Source organism: Pongo abelii, chromosome 8 (assembly GCF_028885655.2).
Source record: "Pongo abelii isolate AG06213 chromosome 8, NHGRI_mPonAbe1-v2.0_pri, whole genome shotgun sequence".
Lineage (NCBI taxonomy): Eukaryota > Metazoa > Chordata > Mammalia > Primates > Hominidae > Pongo > Pongo abelii.
In genome coordinates, this window is record NC_071993.2 from 101,346,727 (window position 1) to 101,373,565 (window position 26,839).

At 39.2% G+C, this 26,839-nt stretch overlaps 1 protein-coding gene across 5 annotated transcripts in view; it reads left to right on the plus strand.

Annotated features, from left to right (window-relative positions):
- HELLS (helicase, lymphoid specific) overlaps window positions 1-26,839 on the plus strand; it is a 64,705-nt gene that overhangs the window by 14,954 nt on the left and 22,912 nt on the right. For 2 of the 5 annotated variants that reach the window (XM_024253832.3, XM_054522674.2), the window contains exons 5-12: window positions 2,325-2,361; window positions 2,446-2,510; window positions 11,027-11,068; window positions 13,599-13,826; window positions 14,195-14,377; window positions 16,272-16,415; window positions 20,610-20,806; window positions 22,250-22,346. In XM_024253832.3, coding sequence (XP_024109600.1) covers window positions 2,325-2,361; window positions 2,446-2,510; window positions 11,027-11,068; window positions 13,599-13,826; window positions 14,195-14,377; window positions 16,272-16,415; window positions 20,610-20,806; window positions 22,250-22,346 — 993 coding nt within the window. Of the gene's footprint in view, window positions 1-2,324; window positions 2,362-2,445; window positions 2,511-11,026; window positions 11,069-13,598; window positions 13,827-14,194; window positions 14,378-16,271; window positions 16,416-20,609; window positions 20,807-22,249; window positions 22,347-23,274; window positions 23,413-26,839 lie in introns of all 5 variants that reach the window. The other 3 variants (XM_054522675.2, XM_054522676.2, XM_054522677.2) reach the window with 2 other exon arrangements.

Sequence of the window (26,839 nt, forward strand, 5' to 3'; positions counted from 1 at the left end):
AGGTTGCAGTGGGCCAAGATTGCGTCACCACACTCTAGTCTGGGCCACAGAGGGAGACTCTGTTCCTAAATAAATAAATAAATAAAACTGGTAATACTGAGTCTACTGAGAGAGAGTATTAAAAAAATAAAAATAAAAATGGGCTAGGCATGGTGGCTGCAATCCCAGCACTTTGGGAGGCCAAGGTGGGCCAATCACCTGAGGTCAAGAGCTGGAGACCAACCTGGCCAACATGGTGAAACCCAGTCTCTACTAAAAATACAAAAATTAGCCAGGCATGATGGTGGGTACCTGTAATCCCAGCTACTCAGGAGGCTGACACGGGAGAATTGCTTGAACCCGGGAGGCCGAGGTTGCCGTGAGCTGAGATCATGCTACTGGACTCCAGCCTGGGTGACAGAGCAAGACTCTGTCTCAAAAAAAAAAAAAAAAAAAAAAAACAAACCCTCTGATCCTTGACTCACTTGCTAATTTCAGAGACTTATAGGGCTTTTCAGATTTTTATTTTCATAGAGACAGAGCTTCACTATGTTGCCCAGGCTGGTCTCAAACTCCTGGGCTTAAGCTATCCCCCACACCTTGGCCTCCGAAAGTGCTGGGATTACAGGCGTGAGCTAGCACAACTGGCCTTACCTAGGGGTTTTGAAGAACATGTTTTTATTTATATGACAATTTTACTGGCTTAGTCATTTATTCCCTGCTCTTTAACCTGTTAATTTAATATATCCTTCACTTTATTCCACCTAACTTTTTATACCAGGGTTTTGATTTTTTTCCCCTCTGCTTTTTCCGTAAAGGTGTCAACTATTCTGCCTACTCTAATCGCACCAGTCCAGTCCTTTTTCGGTATTTTCTTGTTTAATCTTCAGACTTTGTAACTTAATTTAAAAATTCATTACATTTTTTTTTGTCATTTTATCATGCATGTTGTTCACCTATTCTTGATATACTTTCCCAACTCTTATTTTGAAACTTAAAAAATTTTTTTAGAGGTGATGTCTCAGTAGCCCAGGATAGAGTCCAGTAGCACCATAGTAGCTCACTATAGCTTTGAACTCCTGGGGTCAAGCCATCTTGCCACCTCAGCCTCCTGAGTAGCTGAGACTACAGGTGCACACCACCATGCTCAACTAATTTTTACATTTTTTATAGAGGTGGGGATCTTGCTTTGTCGCACAAGCTGGTCTTGCACTCCTGGCTTCAAGCAGTCCTACTACCTAGTCCTCCTAAAGTGCTGGGATTATAGGTGTGAGCCACTGCACCTGGCCAGAAACTGTTTCTTAACATCTCATTTCCCTTACCTTCCTCACTAATAATTTTCCATTAGTATTCTCTTTTATTTCTGCTTTGGGTTATATTTAATGTATGAATTTCATTCACAATGAATATTCCTTCAATACCATACCTATTGAATATTTTCAGCGTAATGTATAAAGATGTACATGGCTCTGTCGCCCAGGCTGCAGTGCAGTGGTGTGATCTCGGCTCACTGCAAGCTCCGCCTCCGGGGTTCACGCCATTCTCCTGCCTCAGCCTCCCGAGTAGCTGGGACTACAGGCGCCCGCCACCACGCCTGGCTAATTTTTTGTATTTTTAGTAGAGACGGGGTTTCACCATGTTAGCCAGGATGGTCGCGATCTCCTGACCTCATGATCTGCCCGCCTCGGCCTCCCAAAGTGCTGGGATTACAGGCTTGAGCCACCGCACCCGGCCAAGATGTACATGGTATTTCTAAATAAAAATGCCAACTATGGGCTGGGCGCAGTGGCTCAACGCCTGTAATCCCAGCACTTTGGGAGGCCTAGGCGGGTGGATCACCTGAGGTCAGGAATTCAAGACTAGCCTGGCCAACATGGTGAAACCCCATCTCTACTAAAAATACAAAAATTAGCTGGGCGTGGTGGCGGGTGCCTGTAATCCCAGCTACTCTGGAGGCTGAAGGAGGGGAATCTCTTGAACCTGGCAGGCGGAGGTTGCAGTGAGCCGAGATTGTACCAGTGCACACTATCCTGGGCTACAAGAGTGAAACTCCGTCTCCAAAAAACAAACAAATGAAATGCCAACTATGTTTAATTTTGAAATTTCTCTTCTAAATGGCAAAAAATGGACAGAAGTAGAGCCCTTGGGAAAAAGCAGAGATTATGAACAAGTTATAGTAGGGAAATACAGAAAAATATTACATGTAGGTAAGTATAATAGTGAAAAATTGTGGATGTGGCTCAATTGCAGGAAACATATTTTTTCTCAAGTTAATCAGTGCCTTTTGACGTATAATACTATAAAGGTCCTTAGTAAAATCAATATTCCGAATCCTTGTTTTGTAGGATAAAAATTCAATTGATGCAAGTGAAGAGAAGCCAGGTAAATATCCTTATTCTAGTTTTGAAGAATATGTGTTTATGTTTCTATTTTAATTGCTGTCAAAAATAAAATTTTTTTTTATAGTTATGAGGAAAAAAAGAGGAAGAGAAGATGAATCATACAATATTTCAGAGGTCATGTCAAAAGAGGTAAAAATAAAAGGGAGAGGGCACCTAACATTTGATGTTGAGTGAAATGTAGGTTTTAAACCACCTTAAATCTGTAAGGATTGAATATTCAATATCACATCAAATATGTTTTGAATTTAATATTATATATCATTTATAGGTGAAGCTGCCAAAATGTTTGAAGCTATCTACCAACCTACAGTAGACTTGAGACTAATCTGAAACTAATGTCATCTGACCTTCATAGACTTTCTTTTTTTTTTTTTTTTGAGATGGAGCTCTGTGGTCCATGCTGCCTTGCAGTGTCACTATATCTGCTCACTGCAACCTCCGCCTCGTGGGTTCAAGCGATTCTCCTGTCTCAGCCTCCCAAGTAGCTGGGATAACAGGTGCCAACCACCATGCCTGGCTAATTTTTGTATTTTCAGTAGAGATGGGATTTCACCATGTTGGCCAGGCTGGTCTTGAACTCCTGACTTAAGGTGATCTGCCCGCCTCGGTCTCCTAAAATGCCAGATTACAGGCGTGAGCCATCGCGCCCATCCTCACTTAAGTGGCAAATAGGCTTATACCTTTAGGTTGTTCTGGTTTTCTTTTCTTTCTTTCATTTCCTTCCTTTCTAGCTTCCTTCTTTTTTTTCTTCTTTTCTTTTTTTGAGACAGAGTATCACTCTGTGACTTCAGCTGGAGTGCAGTGGCACAATCATGGCTCACTGCAGCCTCGACCTCATGGGCTCAAGTGATCCTCCTACCTCAGCCCCCTGAGTAGCTGGGACTACAGGTGTGTGACACCATGCACAGCTGGCTAATTTTTAAATTTTTTATAGCGACGAGATGTCATATGTTGCCTAGGTTGCTCTTGAACTCCTGGGTTCAAATGATCTTTTTGCTTCAGCCTCCCAAATTGCCAAGAGTACAGGTGTGAGCCAGTGTGCCCAGCTTTTTGTTGGTTTTCTTTTTTTTTTTTGATGAGACGGAGATTTACTCTTGTTGCCCAGGCTGGAGTGCAATGGCACAATCTAGGCTCACCGCATCCTCCACCTCCCAGGTTCAAGCGATTCTCCTGCCTCAGCCTCCCGAGTAGCTGGGATTACAGGCATGTGCCACCACACCTGGCTAATTTTGTATTTTTAGTAGAGACGGGGTTTCAGTGTGTTGCCCAGGCTGATCTTGAACTCCTGACCTCAGGGGATCCACCCGCCTCGGCCTCCAAAAGTGCTGGGATTACAGGCGTGAGCCACTGCACCTGGCCTTTGCTGGTTTTCTTATTTGGGTTATTACAGATAACAGTAATAGCTTTGACTCTACCTATTATCTTGTGCTTGTTAAGTACCTAGTGGACTTGTATAGCATTTTGCAAGGAACTGTGGAAACAACAGGCATGGGCATAGAGCTTAAAATTACATATATGTTGCGGAGAGTTGGGGGGAAAGGGTAGGGTAGTAAAGACACTGACCAGAGCAGAGAAGTATTTTAGGGAAAAAGATGGTACCAGCTCTTTGTTAAAGGAGTCTGAGCCTGGCCTAGTCAGAAATTGTCACTATAATTTAACTTTTTGTAACCGCTAACCTTGTCTTAAGAACTTTATTCTTGTTCTTTGTTGAAGACTTTTATGAAACTGAAATCATATGCTCATTTCTAAAACTAGCTTCTTTTTTTCATTTCTCACTTTTTACTTCAAAATATGAATGAATTAGAGCGTCTTCAGTTGTGACAAACCAGTTCCTTAGCATGTTTTTAATGTGTCACATTCTTCTTTTTTTTTTCTTGGAGACAGAGTCTTGCTCTGTCCCTCAGGCTGGAGTGCAGTGGCGCGATCTCGGCTCACTGCTACAAGCTCCGCCTCCCATATTCAAGTGATTCTTATGTCTCAGCCTCTGAGAAGCTGGGATTACAGGCACCTATTTGTATTTTTAGTAGAGACAGGGTTTTGCCATGTTGGCCAGGATGGTCTTGAACTACTGACCTCAGGTTATCCTCACGCCTTTATCTCCCAAAGTGCTGCGATTACAGGCATGAGGCACCACTCCCGGCCACATTCTTATATTTAAAAAAAAGCACAACTCTATTGTCTACTGTTGTTCTTTTACCTGAAGTTCAAACTCTTTAGCTCTTCATAAGAAAAATTTACATAATAGTTTTCCTTTTCTCTAGGGATGCAGTGATAGTTTTTCATTGAAAAATAATCGTCGGGGCCAGGAGCAGTGGCTCACGCCTGTAATCCCAGCATTTTGGGAGGCTGAGGCGGGTGGATCCCGTGAGGCCAGGAGTTCGAAACTTGTCTGGCCAACATGGTGAAACCCCGTCTCTACTAAAAATATAAAAATTAGCTGGGAATGGTGGCTTGCGTCTGTAGTCCTAGCTACTCAGGAGGCTGAGGCAGGAGAATCACGAACCTGGGAGGCAGAGGTTGCAGTGAGCTGAGATCATGCCACTGCACTCCAGCCTGGGCAACAGAGCAAGACTCTGTCTCAAAAAAAAAACAAAAAAAGTTAGGGCCCACTGAAATTGATTATGGTATCCATTCAACTTGCAGTTTAAAACACTTTTAGCCTGGGTGTGGTGGCTCATACCTGTAAACCCCGGCACTTTGGGAGGCCAAGGTGGGAGGATCACCTGATGTCAAGAGTTCGAGGCCAGCCTGACCAACATGGAGAAACCTCATCTCTACTAAAAATACAAAATTAGCTGGGCTTGGTGGTGCATGCCTGTAATCCCAGCTACTTGGGCAGGCTGAGGCAGGAGAATCGCTTGAACCCTGGAGGTGGAGGTTTCAGTGAGCTGAGATGGCACCATTGCACTCCAGCCTGGGCAACAAGAATGAAACTCCATCTCGAAAAAGAAAAACCACTTTTAATATGCCATACTGAAGTTTAGCCAGTCATACAGCTGTTTATTTAATTTGTTAAATGGTTGTGGAATATCGGTTTTGGGCAAACTTTGTCATAGGTGGATGAAATCCATTAGTAAAGAAAGGTAAACGCTGTCTTCACCTTAGCCTACATACAGAGAGATATATAGGAGTAAGTAGTCAATGAAATTGAATTTTTTTTTTTGAGACAATGTTTCTATTACCCTGGCTTGAATGCAGCTGGCACAATCTCAGCTCACTGCAGCCTCAACCTCCCAGACTCAAGTGATCCTCCTGTCTCACACTCCCCAGTAGCAGGGACTATGTTCATGTGCCACCAGGCCTGGCTGATTTTTGTATTTTTTGTAGAGATGGGATTTTGTCATGTTGTCTAGGCTGGTCCCGAATTTTTGGGCTCCTGCCTCGGCCTCCCAAAGTACTGGGATTACAGGTCTGAGCCACTGTGTCCGGTTGGGAATTGGATGTTTATACACGATATTAGAGGGGCTCTTCACTCTGGCATGCAGTTCCTGAACCTTTTCATCTAGAAAAGGAAATGATATCTGTGTTGTGACTTGAAGGATAAAAGTTAAAGTATTTAAAGGTGGGATTAATAGGGAAAGAGTAAAGTACAGGGAAGATAGTGGGGGAGGTGTTTTAGGAAGAAATAATAGCATTGAACAAATAGCCAGGGTCAAAAGAGACTGGCAGTTTCAAAAAACTTGAAGTAAATTATATTTGCTTCCAATTTGTATATAAGTGAAAAGAGTGATGAAGGAAGGATGAAGCTGTAGATGTAAGCATGGTCAGGAGTTTAAGGCTGCCATAAGTAAAGTAGGAAGCTATTGAAAGATGTTAAGCACATTTCCATTTTGGTAAATCACTTGGCTAGTGTATTCAGAGATCTGTAGGCATAGCAGTTTTTCTTTCTTTCTTTCTTTTTTTTTTTTTAAGACAAAGTTTCACTGTGTGGCCCAGGCTGGAGTGCAGTGGTACGATCTCGGCTCACTGCAACCTCCGTCTCCCAGTTCAAGCAATTCTTTCCCCTCAGCTCCCTGAGTAGTCCAGCGCCTGGGACTATGGGCACGTGCCACCATGCCTGGCTGTTTTTGTATTTTTTGGTAGAGAGGTGGTTTCACCATCTTGGCCAGGCTGGTCTCAAACTCCTGACCCAAAGTGATCTGCCTGTCTCTGCCTTCCAAAGTGCTGGGATTACAGGTGTGAGCCACCATGCCTGGCCCCATACCAGTTATTCTTTCATTTACTGTTACTTCTTTCTTCTGTATATTTACTGAATTTCCTGCTCTCTTTTCCTCTTTGCCTAACTAAATTCTTTCCATTGTTTCATTCTCACCTTACTTGCTGAAGAATCTCTAAATCTGTGAATGCATTTGGAGAGGTATAACCCAATTGAGTGTTCTGCCACTGTGGACCCTGCTCCTCCAAATTATCCCTTCTGATTCTTCACCTTTTCCTTCCTCACTGGGTCTTTGCCTTTTTTCAATTATAGATACCTTGTGTTTTCCTGTCTGCAGAACAAAAATTTTTGAACCAGTCTTTCTAGATTGCCCTGTTTTCTATTCTTTATTTCCAAGTTCTTTTTTGAGACAGAGTTTTGCTCTTGTTGCCCAGGCTGGAGTGCAATGGCGCCATCTCGGCTCATTGCAACCTCTGCCTCCCAGGTTCAAGCGATTCTCCTGCCTCAGCCTTCCCGAGTAGCTAGGATTACAGGCATGTGCCACCACGCCTGGCAAATTTTGTATTTTTAGTAGAGACGGGGTTTCTCCATGTTGGTCAGGCTGGTCTCGAACTCCTGATCTCAGGTGATCCACCCACCTTGGCCTCCCAAAGTGCTGGGATTACAGGCAGAAGCCACTGCGCCGGCCTGTTTCCAAGCTTTTTAAGAGTAGGCTGGACTGGACATGATGCCTGACACCTGTTATCCCAGCACTTTGGGAGGCCAAGGTGGGAGGATCACTTAAGCCCAGGAGTTTAAGACTAGTTTGGGCAACATGGCGAAATCCTGTCTCTACAAAAAAAAAAAATACAGAAATACCCAGGTGTGGTGGTGCACAGCTTTGGTCCCAGCTGCATAGGAGGCTGAGGTGAGAGGATCACCTGAGCCTGGGGAGGTCAAGGCTGCAGTGAGGTGAGATTGCTCCACTGCACTGCAGCATGGGCAAGAGAATGAGACCCTGGTTTTGTTTTTGTTTTTGTTTTTGTTTTTGTTTTTTTTGGAGACAGAGTCTCGCTCTGTCGCCAGGCTGGAGTGCAGTGCTGCGATCTTGACTCACTGCAACCTCCGCCTCCTGGGTTCAAGTGATTGTCCTGCCTCAGCATCCTGAGTAGCTGGGACTACAGGTGCATGTCACCACGCCCAGCTAATTTTTGTATTTTTAGTAGAGATGGGGTTTCACCATTTTGGCCAGGATGGTCTAGATCTCTTGACCTCGTGATCCATCTGCCTTGGCCTCCCAAAGGGCTGGGATTACAGGACCGCGCCCGTCCCTTTTTTTTTTTAAAGAGTAGCCTGTACATATTTCCTTACACATTATGCAGTTGAGCAGTTTTACGCCTACCAGTTGAATTTATTGGTATCTTTGAAATTGATACCTAGCACAAAACAATTTATCTTTTCCTCTCTTCCGAATCTTGCTCTTTTGTTTTCTCTTTTTTTGGTGTTAATGTCAGAACCAGTATCTACTGTGTCATCTAAAACAGAATTTAGGAGTTTATCTGAATTTCCTTATATATCTAGATTTTTATCGATTTCTGTGAGTCATTTCATTTGCTGCTACTCTGGTGTTTATGCCCTTATTCTGCCCTATTTATAGTAGTTTCTTAATTGATTTTTTATAATCCTAGTCTAGCTCTCATTGTCAAGAGTACCAGATTGCTTTTTCTGAAACTCAAATTTAATTACTCATAACCTCCATTACTTTTTATGGTTTCACAAGCAATTGCATTTTCTTGTAGAAGAATTTGAGAATAAACAAAATACAAGAAAATCACCTGACAAGCTGTCACACAGATAATCACTAGCATTTTGGTATATGTATATTCTTTTTCTTTGTATTATGGAAAATCTCAAAAATTACAAATGTTCAGAGGATAGTAAATTGAATGTCCACCTTTATCACTTTTTTTTTTTGAGATGGAGTTTCACTCTTGTTGCCCAGGCTGGAGTGCAGTGGCATGATCTTGGCTGACAGCAACGTCCGCCTCTCAGGTTCAAGCGATTCTCCTGCCTCAGCCTCCCGAGTAGCTGGGATTACAGGCATGCGCCATCACGCTCGGCTAATTTTTAGTTTTATTAGAGATGGGGTTTCTCCATGTTGGTCAGGCTGGCCTTGAACTCCTGACCTCAGGTGATCCGCCCGCCTCGGCCTCCCAAAGTGCTGGGATTACAGGTATGAGCCACCGCGCCCAGCCAATTGCTTTTTAATTCTGGGATATTTTAAGAAAAAGCTCAGCAAGACTTTTTTTTTTTTTTCTTAAGGTGTTGTCACCTGGGCTGCACTTTCACCTGGGCTGGAGTGCAGTGGCGTGATCTTGGCTCACTACAACCTTTGCCTCCTGGGTTCAAGTGAGTCTCCTGTCTCAGCCTCCCAAGTAGCTGGGATTACAAGTGCATGCCACCACACCCAGCTAATTTTTTGTATTTTTAGTAAAGGCAGGGTTTCACCGTGTTGGCCAGGCTGGTCTCAAACTCCTGACCTTGTGATTTGCCTGACTTGGCCTCCCAAAGTGCTGGGATTACAGGCGTGAGCCACCGTGCCCGGCCAAGACTATTTTTTAGAACCATAACCACAGTACAGTTAGCATACTTTTGAAAGTCGATGGGAATTCCTTAATATTTAAATTTCTCAATAGGCTAATTTTTATTTTTAGGGATGGGGGCTTGCTGTATTGACGAGACTGGAGTGCAGTGGCTATTCCTGAGTATTGTCATAGTGACTACATCTCAAACACCTGGGCTCACATGATCCTCCTGCCTCAGTGTCCCGAGTAGTAGTACAGGGACTATAGGCACTTCCCGCTGTGATCTGCTTCCTCATACATTTTAAAAAAATAGTTGGTTCAAATCAGAATCCGAAAAAGTTACATAAATTGTGTTTGATTAATGTGTATCTTGGGTCTCTTTTAGATCTAGAGTGTCTCTCATCTTTTTTAAGAAACATTATTTGTTGAAGAAAATGAGTAATTCTGTATAATTCCCCACATTCTAGACTTTACTGATTGTATCCCCATGATTTCTCTGCCTCTTGTGTTTCCTGTTAACTATAGTAACTATAAGTTAAATACGGAAGTTTGTAATTAAGGTGTTTTTTTATTTTTGTTTTTGTTTTTTTTTTTTTGGGAGACAAGGTCTTTCTCTGTTGCCCAGGGTGGAGTGCAGTGGTGCCATCTCGGCTCATTGAACCTCTGATTCCTGGGCTCAAGCAATCCTCCCACCTCATCCTCCTGAGTAGCTGGGACTACAGGCGTGCACTACCAAGCCCAGCCAACTTTTATATTTTTTGTAGAGATGGGATCTCACCATGTTGCCCATGCTTGATTTTTAATAAGAATACTTCATTGGTGGTATTTATAGATTTTGATTTGTTTCCAAATTGTTCTTTCAAAAGTTTCATTTTATCTAGTCATTTTACAGGACAGCTTTTATCAGTTCCTGGTATAAAATCCTGCTGGCCTCAGCCTTATAATATGAATATGTATACATACATAATACTTCATACACATACGATATACATATATTCCCGTGTATATATATGTGTGTGTGTCAGCCACTTACATGTCCTGTTACTCTTCTATGAATCTTAAATTTGATATTGCTGTTTTGAATCTACTTCATCCCCTATGCCTTCTATATTCTCTCTGCTTGAAATCTACCCTCACTATCTTGAATGATGAAGCCTGGTGACAACTTTTTAGATAATTTTATGTAAGATAATTATTTGCTAAGTCATCCAGTGACACACTCGGGTATTGTTTGTCTCCCTACCATCAGCATCTAGTAGGTACTTCAAAATCAGAGCGCTTTATTCTGTATTTTTAATTTTTTCTGTCTTTGCCTCTTACCCAGGGATGCAAACTCAGATGTCTATCCACAGAGGCCTAAAGTGGGCTGTAACATGGTTTGGCAGACTTTTAATGTAAATAGCCAGATAGTAAATATTTGTAGCTTTTGAGTACTTTTGTGGGCAACTACTCAACCCTGTACTCTGCTGTTGTTGCTTGAAAGTAGCCATAGACAAACCGTAAACAAGTGAGGCTGACTTTGTTCCAATTTATCCCATTTCTTTGCTTTTAAAAAAATACCTATGTATTCGCTTAGCTGGAGTTGGTCTACAGGCTGTAGTTTGCAGACCCCAGGACTAGAGGTTTGTTGCCATGTGTGAATTTGTACTTAATCTACTCAGATTAAAAGAAAGAAAAGCTGGAAAATCACTGTATTTGATGAAATATGCCATTGTATAAGTGTTCCCAAATTAGCTTAGAATGTTATGAAATATTATGAGCCAGTAATGTCTATAGGCTTATTTCTGCCTGAAGGCCACTAGTTTTATCTTGAGAATCTCATCCTCATTTCCTGGCAAAATAAGCACAGAATAAATGCTTGTTGAATAAATAAATAAATGAACCTCATACATTATTAATTTGTTTTTGTTTTCTCAAACTACTAGGAAATTTTGTCTGTGGCTAAAAAAAATAAAAAGGAGAATGAGGTAAGAAATTTATAATGTAAGATTAAGTTTAGAAGTCATATTTACTCCTCAGTTACTAGTCCTTTTTCTTTAATCAGCAGTATATGTTCTTCTCACTATTTATCCTGTTTCTTTGCTTTAAAAACAAAAATACCTGTGTATTCACTTCTTCCATATCCAACATTCTTCTTTTTCATGTATCAACTTTAGTTAGGTGTTTTATTGCATGATTCTTGATGTATAAATGTTAATTTATGGGTCTAGCAATGTTGCTTTTAACTTGTGAATCTGGCAGTGATACAAGTGCTCGTAACCATGTGGATATAAACCGTGAGTCATCTTATGGAAGCTGTGAGGGATGCCTTAATCTTGCTTCAGACCTTAAAGATTTTTTAAGTTTCTTAAAAGTTCTGTTTGAGAAGGCTTGATTTCTGAGCCACCTCTTCACTTACCCCATTTCATGTAGAGAGGTTCCTTGTTATCTGACTTTTTATTGCTCAAGTACTTAAAATTACGAGGTTGCCTAGGGAAGCAAAATAATCATGACATGAAAATATTCATGAATGGATATCAACTTCAGGTAGTTAATTTACATATTAAAGATTTTTAGGCCTTTGGGAAATCAATGTTATGTTTATAAAATGAGAGATTATCTATTCGGTCATATAATTTCGTCCAAAATTTATATTGTAAAAGTGTCTTGATTTTTATTCTTTGTTAAGTATAAGGACTGGTTTACAGGTGCAGTTTAGTTGGATTTTTAAAGATTTAGTTAGATAAACATTTAGTTGGATTTTTAAGATAAAGTCTAGATGTAATCTTCTGTAATTTACTATGGGATTTTGGCTTCATTTTGTAACTTACAGTCAGTCAGTAAGAAATAGTTGTTAAGTATGGTATTTTAATGAATTTCGACACTTGCATACACTTGTGTAACCACCATCTAAATCAAGATATAGAACATTTCCATTGTAGAGGGATCTCTTCTATGTCTTTCCACCCCCAAACCCAGAGGAGGCCACTTTGTACACCTTTTATAGGATGGCTTATTATTTCCTTTCCACTCAACATGTCTGTGATACTCATTTATGTTGTTGAGCATATTAGTAACTGGTTTCTTCTTATTGTTGACTAGTATTCTGTTGAATGAATGTTACAATTTTCTCATCCATCCCCTTATTGATGGGCATTTGGGTTGTTTGCAGTTTGTGACTTTTATGAGTACGGTTGCTATGATAATTTACATACAAGTCCATGTGTAGACATGTTTTCATACTTTCTGCCTGTGTACCTGGGAATGGTATTGTTGTGTTACGTGGCAAATGTATGTTCATAAGAAAGTACAGATTTTTCCCCCCAAAGTGAACGCATCATTTTATTCTCTCGCCAGCAATGTTTGAAAATTCCAGCTTACATTATTGTCAGCATTTGATAGTCTTTTTAATTTCAGCCATTTTATTAGATGAGAAATGGTAACTTCTGTGGTTTTTAACTTGCATTTTCCTGATTACTACTGAAGTAGAGTATATTTTTATGTTCTTTGATAACTATGTTTTCTTTCTTTTTTTTTCTTTTTTGAGATGGAGTCTTGCTCTGTCGCCCAGGCTGGAGTGCAATGGCACGATCTCGGCTCACTGCAAACTCTGCCTCCCAGGTTCAAGCGATTCTCCTGCCTCAGCCTCCCAAGTAGCTGGGACAACAGGCGCATGCCACCATGCTCAGCTAATTTTTGTATTTTTAGTAGAGACAGTGGGTCACCATTTTGGCCAGGATGGTTTTGATCTCTTGACCTCGTGGTCTGCCCGCCTCGGCCTCCCAAAGTGCTGGGATTACAGGCGTGAGCCGCCATGCCCGGCCTATATGTTTTCTTTTGTAAAGTATCTGTTAGTATCTTTTGCCCGTCTTATTTATGTGTACTATATTTTCTGTGTAACAGTTTAATAAATTATTGAGTATCACAATATTAGAAGTTTGGAAGAGAGGTGCAATTCTAATGATCTTTTCAAAAGTATGTGCCTGATTTTAATTTGTAAGGGTTGTTCTCAGATTTTTATATTTTATTTTATTTTATTTTTTGAGGCAGAGACTCCTGTCACCCAGGCTGGAGTGCAGTGGCTGTGTTCATGGCTCACTGCAGCCTTGACTTCCTCGGTTCAAGTGATCCTCAGCCTCCCGAGTAGCTGGGATACGGGCAGTTGTGTGCAACCACACCCAGCTAATTTTTTGTATTTTTAGTAGAGACAGGGTTTCGCCATGTTGTCCAGGGTTGTCTTGGACACCTGGACTCAGGTGATCCTCCTGCCTCAGCTTCCCAAAGTGCTGTGATTGTAGGATTAGTCACTGTGCCAGCCTGTTATTGTTTTTTCTTTAGTAGCTTTTCATTTGTAGAGGGATGGCGATGTCTCCAGTTTTTTAATCCAGGTGTGATCTTTGTCTTCTATACTTAATGATTATAGGACTCGGTAGATTTTGTTAGTTACATTTTCTGTTAAATGGTGGCATACAGCAGCATTTTGTATAACACATCTTATTAAAATTTTTTTCTCTACAGGATGAAAACTCCTCCTCTACTAATCTCTGTGTGGAAGATCTTCAGAAAAATAAAGATTCAAATAGTATAATTAAAGATAGATTGTCTGAAACGGTTAGGCAGAATACTAAATTCTTTTTTGACCCAGTCCGGAAGTGTAATGGTCAGCCAGTACCTTTTCAACAACCAAAGCACTTCACAGGAGGAGTGATGCGATGGTACCAAGTAGAAGGCATGGAATGGCTTAGGGTAATGAATTGTAATTTTTAATACAAGATACTGGTTTTATTTCTATAGTAGCCTAATAATTTGACGTACCACAATTTGAGTCATTTCTATCATGTTTCACTATTATACATTTGTGTGTGGATACTTGCTTTCTGATTTCTTTACCCTGAATTTTTAGAAGTGGAAATTACCTTGTTAATGGCTTCCAACACTTTTATGGCTTTGATAAAGGACTTTCCACAGTGTTGTTATAATTTATGGTGTGATTATATCAGTTTTAACATAATTCTCATCTTTGGGTGTGATTTTTTAAAGAGAAGAAATAAAATATTGTAACCCTGTAGTTGTTTATATCCGAGTTTAAATACAGTATCTATTATTTTGTCCAGATGCTTTGGGAAAATGGAATTAATGGCATTTTAGCAGATGAAATGGGATTGGGTAAGACAGTTCAGTGCATTGCTACTATTGCATTGATGATTCAGAGAGGAGTACCAGGACCTTTTCTTGTCTGTGGCCCTTTGTCTACACTTCCTAACTGGATGGCTGAATTCAAAAGATTTACACCAGATGTAAGACATGCTTCCTTATGTTAAAATTATAATTTTACATGTTATGCTTTGTTGTTGTGAGAATTAAATTGTAGAACTCCTATAATTATATTGGTTCCTGTATAAATATTTTGTCTGATTTTTTACTCAATCTGCACAATACCCTAATTTAAATTTATATAGTATAGGTTTTGGAAATCCCTGACATCTTTCCTAAAATATTCCTGAATGATTTTCAGTGCATTGGTTAATTTGATTCGACTGAGACAGACTTAGGTAGAGATTTTATTAAAAATTCTACTTGTTCTTCACTTGATCTTTGCCAAAAGGCTGAGAAGAGAGTTTTCTGTTTTTTCTATACACGTTACCTTCTGCAGTTTTTTTTGAGACGGAATCTCTGTTGCCCAGGCTGGAGGGCAGTGATACAGTCTTGGTTCACTGCAATCTCTGCCTCCCATGTTGAAGCGATTCTTGTGCCTCAGCCACCCGAAGTAGCTGGGATTACAAGCATGTGTCACCATGCCCAGCTAATTTTATGTTTTTAGTAGAGACGATGTCTTGCCATGTTGGCCAGGCTGGTCTTGAACTCCTGGCCTGAAGAGATCTGCCCGCTTCGGCCTCCCAAAGTACTGGGATTATAGACGTGAGCCACCGTACCCCTCGGGCCCAGCCCTTCTGCACATTTTTGCCTTATGAGAAATACATATATTCTAGGCGTAGTATCACCATCTGTCTCATTTTATATATTTATATATATATATTATTTATTTATTTATTTTGAAATGGAGTCTGTCTCTGTCACCATGCTGGATTGTAGTAGCTGGGACTACAGGCGCACACCACAAGGCCGGGCTAATTTTTTGTATTTTAGTAGAGACAGAGTTTCACCATGTTGGCCAGGATGGCCTCTATCTCCTGACCTTGTGATCCGCCCACCTCGGCCTCCCAAAGTGGTGGGATTACAGGTGTGAGCCACTGCGCCCAGCCTATATGTATTTTATGTATTTGTAGGTTTTTTTTGGGGGGGGGTGGTTGTGTTTGTGTGTGTGTGTGTGTGACAGAGTTTTGCTGTTGTTGCCCAGGCTGGAGTGCAATGGCACGATCTCGGCTCACTGCAACCTCCGCCTCCCGGGTTCAAGCGATTCTCCTGTCTCAGCCTCCCAAGTAGCTGGGATTACGGGCATGCGCTACCACGCCTGGCAAATTTTGTATTTTTAGTAAAAAACGGGGTTTCTCCATGTTGGTCAGGCTGGTCTGGAACTCCCGGCCTCAGGTGGTCTGCCCGCCTCAGCTTCCCAAAGTGCTGGGGATTACAGGTATGAGCCATCCCGCCTGGCCCGTGTATTTATTTTTATGACTTTTTTTTTTTTTCTTCAGACAGGATGTTGCTCTGTTGCTCAGGCTGGAGTGCAGTGGCGCCATTCTGGCTCACTGTGGCCTTCACCTCCCAGGCTCATGTGAGCCTGCTATCTCACACGCCTGAGTAGCTCATGTGAACCTCCCATCTCACTCAACTGGGTGAGTAGCTGGCACTACGGGTGTGTACCACCACACCAGCTAATTTTTGTATTTTTTGTAGAGATGGGATTTCTCCATGTTGCTCACGTTGATCTCGAACTACTGGACTTCAGAGATCTGCTTGCCTTGGCTTCCCAAAGTGTTGAGATTATAGGTGTGAGCCATTGTGCTGGGCCTGACTTTGTTTTGTTTTGTTTTGTTTTGTGTTTTTTTTTTTTTCATTTTCTCCCATAATAGTTCAATGATTTGTTAGAATTGCTTGGCTTATTTTGCTATAGAAAAATAGAAATAAAATTTTAAAAAATTATATTTTTTCCCTCAATGATTCATATTTTCTAAATAGTCAATATTTACATTTTGTTCTTAAGTCTGATAAAAATCAATAAAAATTTTTCAGATCCCTACAATGTTATATCATGGAACCCAGGAGGAACGTCAAAAATTGGTAAGAAATATTTACAAACGGAAAGGGACTTTGCAGATTCATCCTGTGGTGATCACGTCATTTGAAATAGCCATGAGAGACCGAAATGCGTTACAGGTACAAATGATCTTCATTGGTTCTTTGTAATACATAAAACATGTTTTTCTTCATTTATACAACTTTATACAACTTTCTCACCATCTGGGAGCATTTGTCTTAATTTTTTTTTGTTGTTGAAATAATAGATTATATTGTGCATATACCTGTAGAAGCTGGAAACTTTATTAACAGAATGATTGGGATGAAGGCCATCATTTGTAACAATATAATTAAAGCTTATGGCAGTTTAACCTATGGCTTAGAATCATCCAGAAATAGACCTAATCTCTGAATGTATTACAGATTTATTTGTGACAGGTACTTTGAGTATATGGAATTTACCTAGCGTATTTTGATCAAATAAGAGTATTTGAAGACAAGTTATTTTTAGAGTATCTTATTGGACTATTTGGTAACATTTTCATTTCTATTTTCTTGATGTTCTAGCTACTTATTTAAATAATTTCCAGTTAGCATAACAGAATTGAAAGATTGACCTTTTTTCTTTCGTGCCTTCTGTTTTCATTTATTGGTGTTTTGAACTTCTTCCTCACTGCTCTACCTCATTCATTTATAATTCTTGACTGCTTTTTTTTTCCTTTCTCTGGCCATGTGAGAATCCTCTTAGTGCAGTCCCCTTGGGTTTATCTTGCTTGCTTGGAAATAGGAAAGTACTTAATGGTTTCAACATAAAATCAAAACACGTAAGTCATAAATAGAATAATTATGACTTGCATAATTATGACCAGTATTGTCAGGTTTTATGTGTGTGCTGGCAAAACTTTGGAATATGATTTGCAGAAATCTTAGTTCAGGAGTTTAGCAAAGTTTATGAATGTGTACAGCATTAAAAAGTATTTAAACCAGGCCGAGCATGAAGGCTTATGCCAGTAATTCCAGCACTTGGGAGTCTGAGGCGGGCAGATCCCTTGAGGCCAGGAGTTCCAGACCAGTCTGGCCAACATGACGAAACCCTGTCTCCACTAAAAATACAAAAATTAGCTGGGTGTGATGGTGCACATGTTCAATGGCACAAGGATTGCTTAAACCCAGGAGGTGGAGGTTGCAGTGAGCTGAGATTGCACCACTGCACTCTAGCCTGTGTTACAGTGAGAGTCTGTCTCAAAAAGAAAAAAAAATTTAAACCAGCAGTCCCCAACCTTTTGGCACCAGGAACTGGTTTTGTGGAAGACAAGTTTTCCATGGACCATGGGTGGGGGATGGTTTCAGAATGATTCAAGTGCATTATAATTATTGTGCACTTTATTTGTATTATTATAAAATTGTCATATATAATGAAATAATAGGGCCGGCCCTAGTGGCTCACCCCTGTAATCCCAGCACTTTGGGAAGCTTAGGCGGGCAGATCACTTGAGGTGAGGAGTTTGGGACCATCTTGGCCAACATGGTGGCCAACATGGTGAAACCACGTCTCTACAAAAATACAAAAATTACCTGGGCACAGTGGCCTAGCTCCTTGGGAGGCTGAGGCAGGATAATTGCTTGAACCTGGGAGGCGGATGTTGCAGTGAGCTGAGATCATGCCGCTTGGTTGGCTGGGCAACCAAGTGAGACTGTGTCTCAAAATAATAATAATAATAATAATTTTACAACTCAACCATAATGTAGAATCAGTGGTAGCCCTGAGCTTGTTTTCCATCTAGGGATGATGGGAGACAGTGACAAATCATCCACCATTAGATTTTTATAAGGAGCGCACAACCCAGACAACCCAGATCCCTTGGATGTGCAGTTCACAATAGTGTTCATGCTCCTATGAGAATATAATGTCTCCTGATCTGACGGGAGGCAGAACTCAGGCCATAATGTGAGCAGTGGGGAGTGGCTGTAAATACAGATGAAGCTTCCCTTTGCTGTAAATACAGATGAGGCTTCCCTCGCTCACAGCCTCTTACCTCCTGCTGTGTGGCCTGGTTCCTAACATGCCATGGACCCCTACAGGTCTGTGACCTGGGGCTTGGGGACCCCTCATTTAAAGCATTTCTTTACAGTAAAAGTAATATATACCAATTTTTTTTTAAAGGGTAGTGTACAGGAAGATGTAAAAGCACCTGTAATTCTACCTGAGAACTACTACTTTTTTCTTTTTTTTTTTTTTTTTGAGACAGAGTCTTGCTCTGTTGCCCAGGCTGGAGTGCAGTGGCGCGATCTTGGCTCACTGCAAGCTCCACCTCCCAGATTCACGCCATTCTCCTGCCTCAGCCTCCCGAGTAGCTGGGACTACAGGTGCCCGCCACCATGCCCAGCTAATTTTTTTGTATTTCTAGTAGAGACGGGGTTTCACTGTGTTAGCCAAGATGGTCTCAATCTCCTGCCCTCGTGATCCGCCCGCCTCAGCCTCCCAGAGAATTCTACTTTTATACTAAATAATTATAGCTAACATGTAGGTATAATTTACCCATATGATCATACTATACATTCATTTTTTTTTTTTTTTTTTTTGGGTCCGAGACAGCGTCTCACTTTGTCACCCAGGCTGGAGTCCTGTGGCACGATCTCAGCTCACTGTAGCCTGAACCTCCTGGGCTCAAGTGATTCATTCTCCTACCTCTGTCTCCTGAGTAGCCGGGACTATGGACGTCCATCATCACACCTGACTGATTCTTGTATTTTTTTGTAGGAACAGGGTGTCTCAAGCCATCCAACTGCCTAGGGCTCCCAAATTTCTGGGAGTACAGGTGTGAGCCACTGCTTCCGGCCTGCATTCACTTTTGCAACTTGTGTTTTCTACTCAGTAATACAACATGAAGACCCTTCCTGTAATGAAATAGTTAAGCTTCCTTGTCCATTTCCTTTGCCAGTGGCTAGAAACTTTTGACTTTTTCCATTTCAGTGAGCTTATGTTATCATTTCAAGGATCTTAGCTTACTTTGGTAACAGAGTGTGAGATCCCAGGGCTTTTGTTGCTGAGTGCGAGTGGAAGTGACTGAGTTCACTTGCTAATTTGGCTTTCAGATTCCTCATCATTTATTTCCTTGTTTTCTTTTCTCTCACATACCCATTATAAAAGTATATATATATATATATATATATATAAGTATATATATATATATTTTTTTTTTGAGACAGTCTCACTCTGTCACCCAGGCTGGAGTGCAGTGGCATGATCTTGGCTCACTGCAACCTCTGTCTCTCGGGCTCAAGCAATTCTCCTGCCTCGCCTCCTGAGTACCTGGGATTACAGGCATGTGCCACTACATCCAGCTAATTTTTGTATTTTTAGTAGAGACGGGGTTTCACCAAGTTGGCCAGGCTGGTCTCAAACTCCTGACCTCAGGTAATGCGTCTGCCTCGGCCTCCCAAAGTGCTGGGATTACAGGCCTGAGCCACTGCGCCCGGCCAAGGATATTTTATATTTTTATCTGGATTTTTGGATAGCTATCTTACAGTGAGAGATAATTAAGGTTTTTTGGTTTACCATATTGCCAGGAAGATAAATCCCTTCTTGGTTATTTTAATAAAGAAGATACAGTACTATAAACTTTTTTCATTCTTTTGGGATGTATAAAGCAAAATGCAAAACTTTCTCTATACTCTTTCCTCAATTTGTCAGTCCCATTTTTTAAGGATAGTTATACTTTTCAGATTGTTATTTATATTTCCAGAAATACTTCATATTTCTGTATGTTAATATAAATTAGATTAATTATAAATCTTCCTGATTAAGATATATGAGAAATCACAGATATTAAAATGAGAAAGTTAAAACAGTTTCCTTGATAACTTAATGAAAGTGAATGGGTGACTTTCTGTGTATATATAAATTGCTTAAATAAAGAAGGGAAAATTCTAGTGCTATTTGATGTTTCAGCGCATATGGAACTAATAAAAGCTCTCAATTTTTAGTAGTCTAGTGTAACATTAATATCAAAACTTGGGAAAATATTAGAAAAGAAAGCTACAACTGTGTTGACTAAGGTGTGAATAGGGAAATCTTAAATTCAGAATAGGTGGAGTTCAAACTTTATTGCATATTTTAGTAGGTCTCTTCCAGGAACAGAAATATCTACCAGTTTTAGGAATTCTCGTAAGTGGATCAAATGAAAACATGATCATTTCAGTAGTTACTGAAATTACATTTGATAAAATTCAACATCCATCCCTCATAATAGAGGTTTTAGTTTTAGAATTCTTGTTAGAAAAATTGTGAGATCATTGTTTAAAAATCTTTTTCCTCAATTCGTTTTCTAGCATTGCTATTGGAAATACTTAATAGTAGATGAAGGACACAGGATTAAGAATATGAAGTGCCGTCTAATCAGGGAGTTAAAACGATTCAATGCTGATAACAAACTTCTTTTGACTGGTACTCCCTTGCAAAACAATTTATCAGAACTTTGGTCATTGCTAAACTTTTTGTTGCCAGATGTATTTGATGACTTGAAAAGGTGGGTAAGCCAGTTATTTAATGATTTAACCTCAAAAATCTGTGCTGTTAGTTAAAATTACTTTCTTTTCAGTAACTGAATTAAAATGCCAAATATTTGGCAAGTTCTTTATGGTGTATATTGTATGTTCTACTCCTGCCACAAATTATGTGAGAGCAGATTAAGAAAAGATTATTTAAAACTTACTTGCATTGATTAAAGGAAGACTGCTGAATGCTACTTTAAGATAATATTTTTATAATAAGGTTCTTTTATGTGTTACCTTTGTAAAACATTTTAAGATGGATTTTTCTCACTATATCCTCATTAAACAACCAGGGACAATAGAGTTGTTAAATTATTTCCTATCTCACTTAAAAGAAAACCTAGGTGTAGAGTTGTTACAAGATAAGACTAGTTAGTTAGCACCAGAGCCAAAGTTAAAACTAAGGTCTCCCAATGTCAACATAGTGTTTTAATTCTGGAAACTATGTTTGAATCTTAGCTTATATAATAAAATCAGACATAAAAGTAGTTTTCAGAAAGTAATTAGTAGCTTCAGAATGGAGGAGAAGGTAATGTTGAAATAATTTAAAACTGATTACAACGGAAATATAACTTGGGCAAAAAATAATTTATACTTGTTTTGGCATCAGTGAAGGAAGTAAGCTAATTGGATGTGGAAAAATAATTTTAAATTTTGGGAATTTATTTCAAATCTGGTTACCGAATGGTGGCTCAAGGCAGGCTGCCTTATTGTGACTCTGGGCGCTTTTATTGAAAGACAAGAATTCCAGGTCCTGTGCAGACATACTGAGTTACAGTGTCAAGGGAGGAGTTGAGAATCTGAGTTTTTTGAACATGCTTCTGGTGATCCAAGTTTGGTAACTTCTAGTCTACTGCATAAATGTTACTAGCATTTTCCAGAATTGGGTATAATGTTACCTATTCTATATTATTAATCTGCATGCTCATACTTAATTGCTCATTGTAATATATATATTTTTAACATTGGGAAGGAATAAGCATGTATATTATTGTCAAGTTACGTATATGTTGAATTTTAAAATATTTATTGTAGTGGCCATACTTAGACTGATGGAGAAAAATCATATGACTTTGGTTTTCAGAGATAGTTCTCACTTTTGTAACGTAAAATTATAAATATGTACCTTAATCTTATTTTTGATTTTTACACTACTGTACAATTGTTAATCTATTTATAAATCAGAAAAGTGTTCCCTTTAAGCTCACAGTTCTTGATGGTTCAAAAATGCAATCAATTTATCTTTGTTGTTTGAATGTGTTCTTTTCCATTATAATTTTTAAAAATTGCACCTAAGGATTTGGTGCAACAATACTATGTTTCAGTATCAGAGATTATTACTGTAAATGATAAATCATGTATCATGTTGACATAATTGAATTTATGTGATGGTTAACTTAAACATTTTTCTCTTCCAGCTTTGAGTCTTGGTTTGACATCACTAGTCTTTCTGAAACTGCTGAAGATATTATTGCTAAAGAAAGAGAACAGAATGTATTGCATATGCTGCACCAGGTTTTCCATGTTTTCTTATTCTGCTTAACCATAGGCTCGATAGAGTATAAAAGGAACTCTGGAGATCACCTGTCTAACCCTTTGTAGTAGAGATTTGAAAAATGAAGATCCTCCTACATTTAAATGACTCCTTTGTCCTTTCTTCTTCCAGAGGTCACATGGTTTTATGACAGAACTCAAGTGCTTACCTAAGTTTTGTCCTTTTCAGATAGTATACTCATTTTACCCCTAATGGTTACTGATAAGTTTGTCAAGCACAAAACAGAAGTATGTGGTTTTTATGGAATGCTTGCCAATAATACTTTTATAATTTACATCCTTGCATGGCTGCTGTCTAATCTATTTTTATTGCTTCCTGTAATTCCTGCCCCATCCTACCTATCTTTAATTTAGAGAAACATTATCTTTCAAAGGTAATCTAGTCATATGAGCCTGAAAAGCTTCTCAGTTGTGGTTTAGCAATTTTATTCAAAGTCTTTATCGTTTTTTCTGATATTAAAGTTCATACATGTTCATGAGAAAAACATGAAGCAGGAGAGAAGTGAAAAGTAAAAATATCACTTCCTCTTAAAATTGTATTTCCTAGCAGTGCATGTGGAATGATTATGTTGTGTTATATGACAATCCAAACTCTTTTCTGTCTTTGTGTAAACACGTGTGTTTTATCTATATTTTATGAAGAAAAGGATTTTAAAAATAAAATTGTTCCTTCAGATAGTCTTTTAAACAATTATCAGAAAATTCTTTTCCTTTTACTACATGTAGATTTAAATCAGTTTTTAATAGCTGCTTATTATCCCATTGTCCTGTTCTTCTATAATTAATAATATCTATCTCTTCCTCTTTTCAAAATTTTCTACAATATAAACAAGGTTGTAGTATCTGTACTTAAAACTACACCTTTGCCCATTTCTGGCTATTTCCCTAGGAAAGAATTCCTAGAATGTATGTGTCAGAGTTTACAGATGAGGGCTTCTTTGAAAGCAAATTGCCCTTCAGAAAAGATTTATATGATATACGTCCATATGAAAATACTTATTTACTCAAGCTTCATACCAATTTTGAGGTTAGAAGTCCTTTTCAGTGTTGCAGAGATTAAAAAGGATGATTATTGCTGAATTGAGATGTTTATTGACCATTGGTAGTTCCTTGTGACCATATTCCAACATGTGTTGGAATATTTATTTCTTAATGGTTTATAATAACTATATGTTAAAAATAAGTTAATGTTGCAAATAATTTCTTTCCCCTTGCTTTTTGGGATAAACTTTGTTTATGGTGTCTGTGTGTGTTCATGTGCACAAGCGTGTGTGTTTATATTTAAAATTTTCTTTTTTTCCCACTGTGACTCTAGGCAATGACAGAAATTTCAATGTGCCAATAGTTATAGAAGCTTTTAAATGTCCCAGTCTGAATTATTGGAGTAAATGACTTATTTAGGAAGAGATGTGTTTGGACATCACATCCTCATCAGTAGTGTATACATCCATATAGTGTATACATCCATATAGTGTAGCAAAGGATTAAGTTTCTGTTCTTAGGAAATTTAATTTGAGAGTCAAGACAATGAATATTTATAGAATTTGTCACTTACATGTTACCTCACTGTGTACACAGGTAGATAGATATTCCTTAGAAATGATCATCTGCCTTTTGATTGAACATTTGTAGTAATTGTCATAGTTGATAATTCCATAAGAGGGCTCACTGGAATTGTTTTACTATAGATAACTTCAGATTTCCATTAATATTAAGATATGATAATGAACTTTTATTATATCCAAATTCAACAGTTTATCAAAAATAGGGGCAGTTTTGAATGTTCTAGCAATAAGAATATTCTCTGTAATACGGTGCTTAAATTTGAGTTTATATTACTTTTACACTTTGTCCTAATTATGTTTTAATGCATTACTACAGGAAAAAGTTTTCATTTGAAATGAATTCAGATTAGTTGGAGATAGTTTTAAATCGCTAGTATATTTTCTTAACTATTTTCTATATGAAAGAATTCCTTTCCTTTTTTTATGCAATGTTTGCATAAACATTGCATAGTAAAAATAATTTTTTTTTACTTTCCGTTTAAAGTTCTTTAAGCTTGCTACTTTTCTATTTCCACCCCATATTGAAGGCCAAAAGCGGTATAACCTTTACAAATTATTTATTTAAAATTTTTTATTTTAAAATTATGCATACACGGTAAGATATTTTTAAATGTTATAAAAATTTAGAAAATAAAAAGAAGTAAAAATTTCTGTTTTCCTTCTGCACTTCCTTTCTTATCTCCAAAGTATAACTAATAGTTTTTTTTTTTTTGAGACAGAGTCTCACTCTGTTGCCCAGGCCTGGAGTGCAGTGAGCGTCTGCCTCCTAGGTTCAAGCGATTTTCCTGCCTCAGCCTCCTGAGCATCTGGGATTACAGGCGTGTGCCACCACACCTGGCTAATTTTTTTGTATTTTTAGTGGAGACAAGGTTTCAGCATGTTGGCCAGGCTGGTCTTAAACTCCTGACCTGAAGTGATCTGCCCGCCTTGGCCTCCCAAAGTGCTGGGATTATAGGTGTGAGCCACTGCACCTGGCCAACAGATTTTTTTTTTTTTTTTTTTAGAGACAATGTCCTACTATGACATCCAGGCAGGAGAGTAGTGGTGCCATCGTTGGTCATTGGGTTTTTATCTGCAGCCTCCAACTCATACTCTTGGGTTCAAGTGATCCGCCTGCCTCAGCCTTCTGAGTTGGTGGAACCAAAGGTGCATGCCACCAGGTCCAGCTAATTTTTGGTAGATGGGTCTTGTATGACTCTTACTTGTTTTTGTCCGCTTTGAAAGCTTGTGTACTAGGAAAAACATATATAAATACCTTTTTTATACATGTGTTTCAGCGGTATAGTGTGCCTCTTCTTCCACATATTTGCCATTTCAGTTAACATCAAACTGTAACATTTGTCAGTGCATGTGGTAGAAAAATAACTGGTTATTTCATGTTTTCCTTAAAGACATGGACTTTTTAAAAATTTTATTTATTTATTTTTATTTTTTTGAGACAGAATCTTGCTCTATCTCCCAGGCTGGAGTGTCGTGGCGCAATCTCGGCTCACTGCAAGCTGCTCCTCCCGGGTTCACGCCATTCTTCTGCCTCAGCCTCCCGAGTAGCTGGGACTACAGGCGCCTGCCACTACGCCTGGCTAATTTTTTCTATTTTTTAGTAGAGACGGGGTTTCACTGTGTTAGCCAGGATGGTGTCGATCTCCTGACCTCGTGATCCGCCTGCCTCGGCCTCCCAAAGTGCTGGGATTACAGGCGTGAGCCACCGCGCCCGGCCAGACATGTTTTAACATGTTTATGAAACATTTACGTATTTTTCCTGATTACCTGTTGGCATATTTGTTTTTGGGTTGGTATCTGTAGATACCAACACTGGTAATGTGTTTACTATCTTTGGTAACAGTCTGTCTATGATTAGCCCTATAGCTGTTGGGTATTTAAGTCCAGAGTCCTGAAAATGAGCTTTATTATATATGATTACTGTATGTAAACCATTGTCAGTATTTAAAGGCGGGGTATAAAGAGTATACAATTATTTATTTATTATTATTATTATTATTATTATTTTTTGAGTCAACATCTCTGTCGCCCAGGCTAGGGTGCAGTGCCGCCATCTTGGCTCACTGCAACCTCCGTCTCCCAAGTTCAAGCCATTCTCCTGCCTCAGCCTTCCGAGTAGCTGGGATTCTGTAATCCCGCCACCACGCCTGACTAAATTTTTTTGTTTTTTTAGTAGAGATGGGATTTCACCATGTTGGCCAGGCTAGTCTCAAACTTCTGACCTCAGGTGATCTGCCCTCCTTGGCCTTCCAAACTGCTGGGATTACAGGTGTGAGCTACTTCGTCTGACCTAGAGTATACAATGATTTTAAACAAGTATTTGTGCTCTTCTAGTGACCCGAATATTTTAATAATGGCATAATTACTGTCTGTTGCTTCTGTGTTCTCTTTATAAATGTGATAATCATTTGTAACCACCCCAGCTAATGAAAGAGAATAATTTTAAGCCTGAAACTTTAGAACTTAGAGAAGGAAACTTGTATGTCTGCATCCGTAGGTCAGCTGGCTTTTTACTGAGCCTAAAACCTCATTCTATTAAAAAAATTTTAATTTTTAAAAAAATTTTTAGTTTTTTGGGTACATAGCATCTGTATATATTTATGAGGTATATGTTTTGATATTGGTACAGAAATGCAATGCATAATAATCATATCATGGAGAATGGGGTATCCATCCCTTCAAGCATTTATTATCCTTTGTGTTACAAATGATCCAGTTATACACCTTTTTTTTTTTTTTTTTTTTTTTTTTTTGTGGGGACAGAGTCTTGCTCTGTCACCCAGGCTGGAGTGCAGTGGCACAGTCCTGGCTCACTGCAACCTCTGCCTCCCAGGTTCAGACAATTCTCCTGCCTCAGCCTCTTGAGTAGCTGGGATTACAGGTACCCGC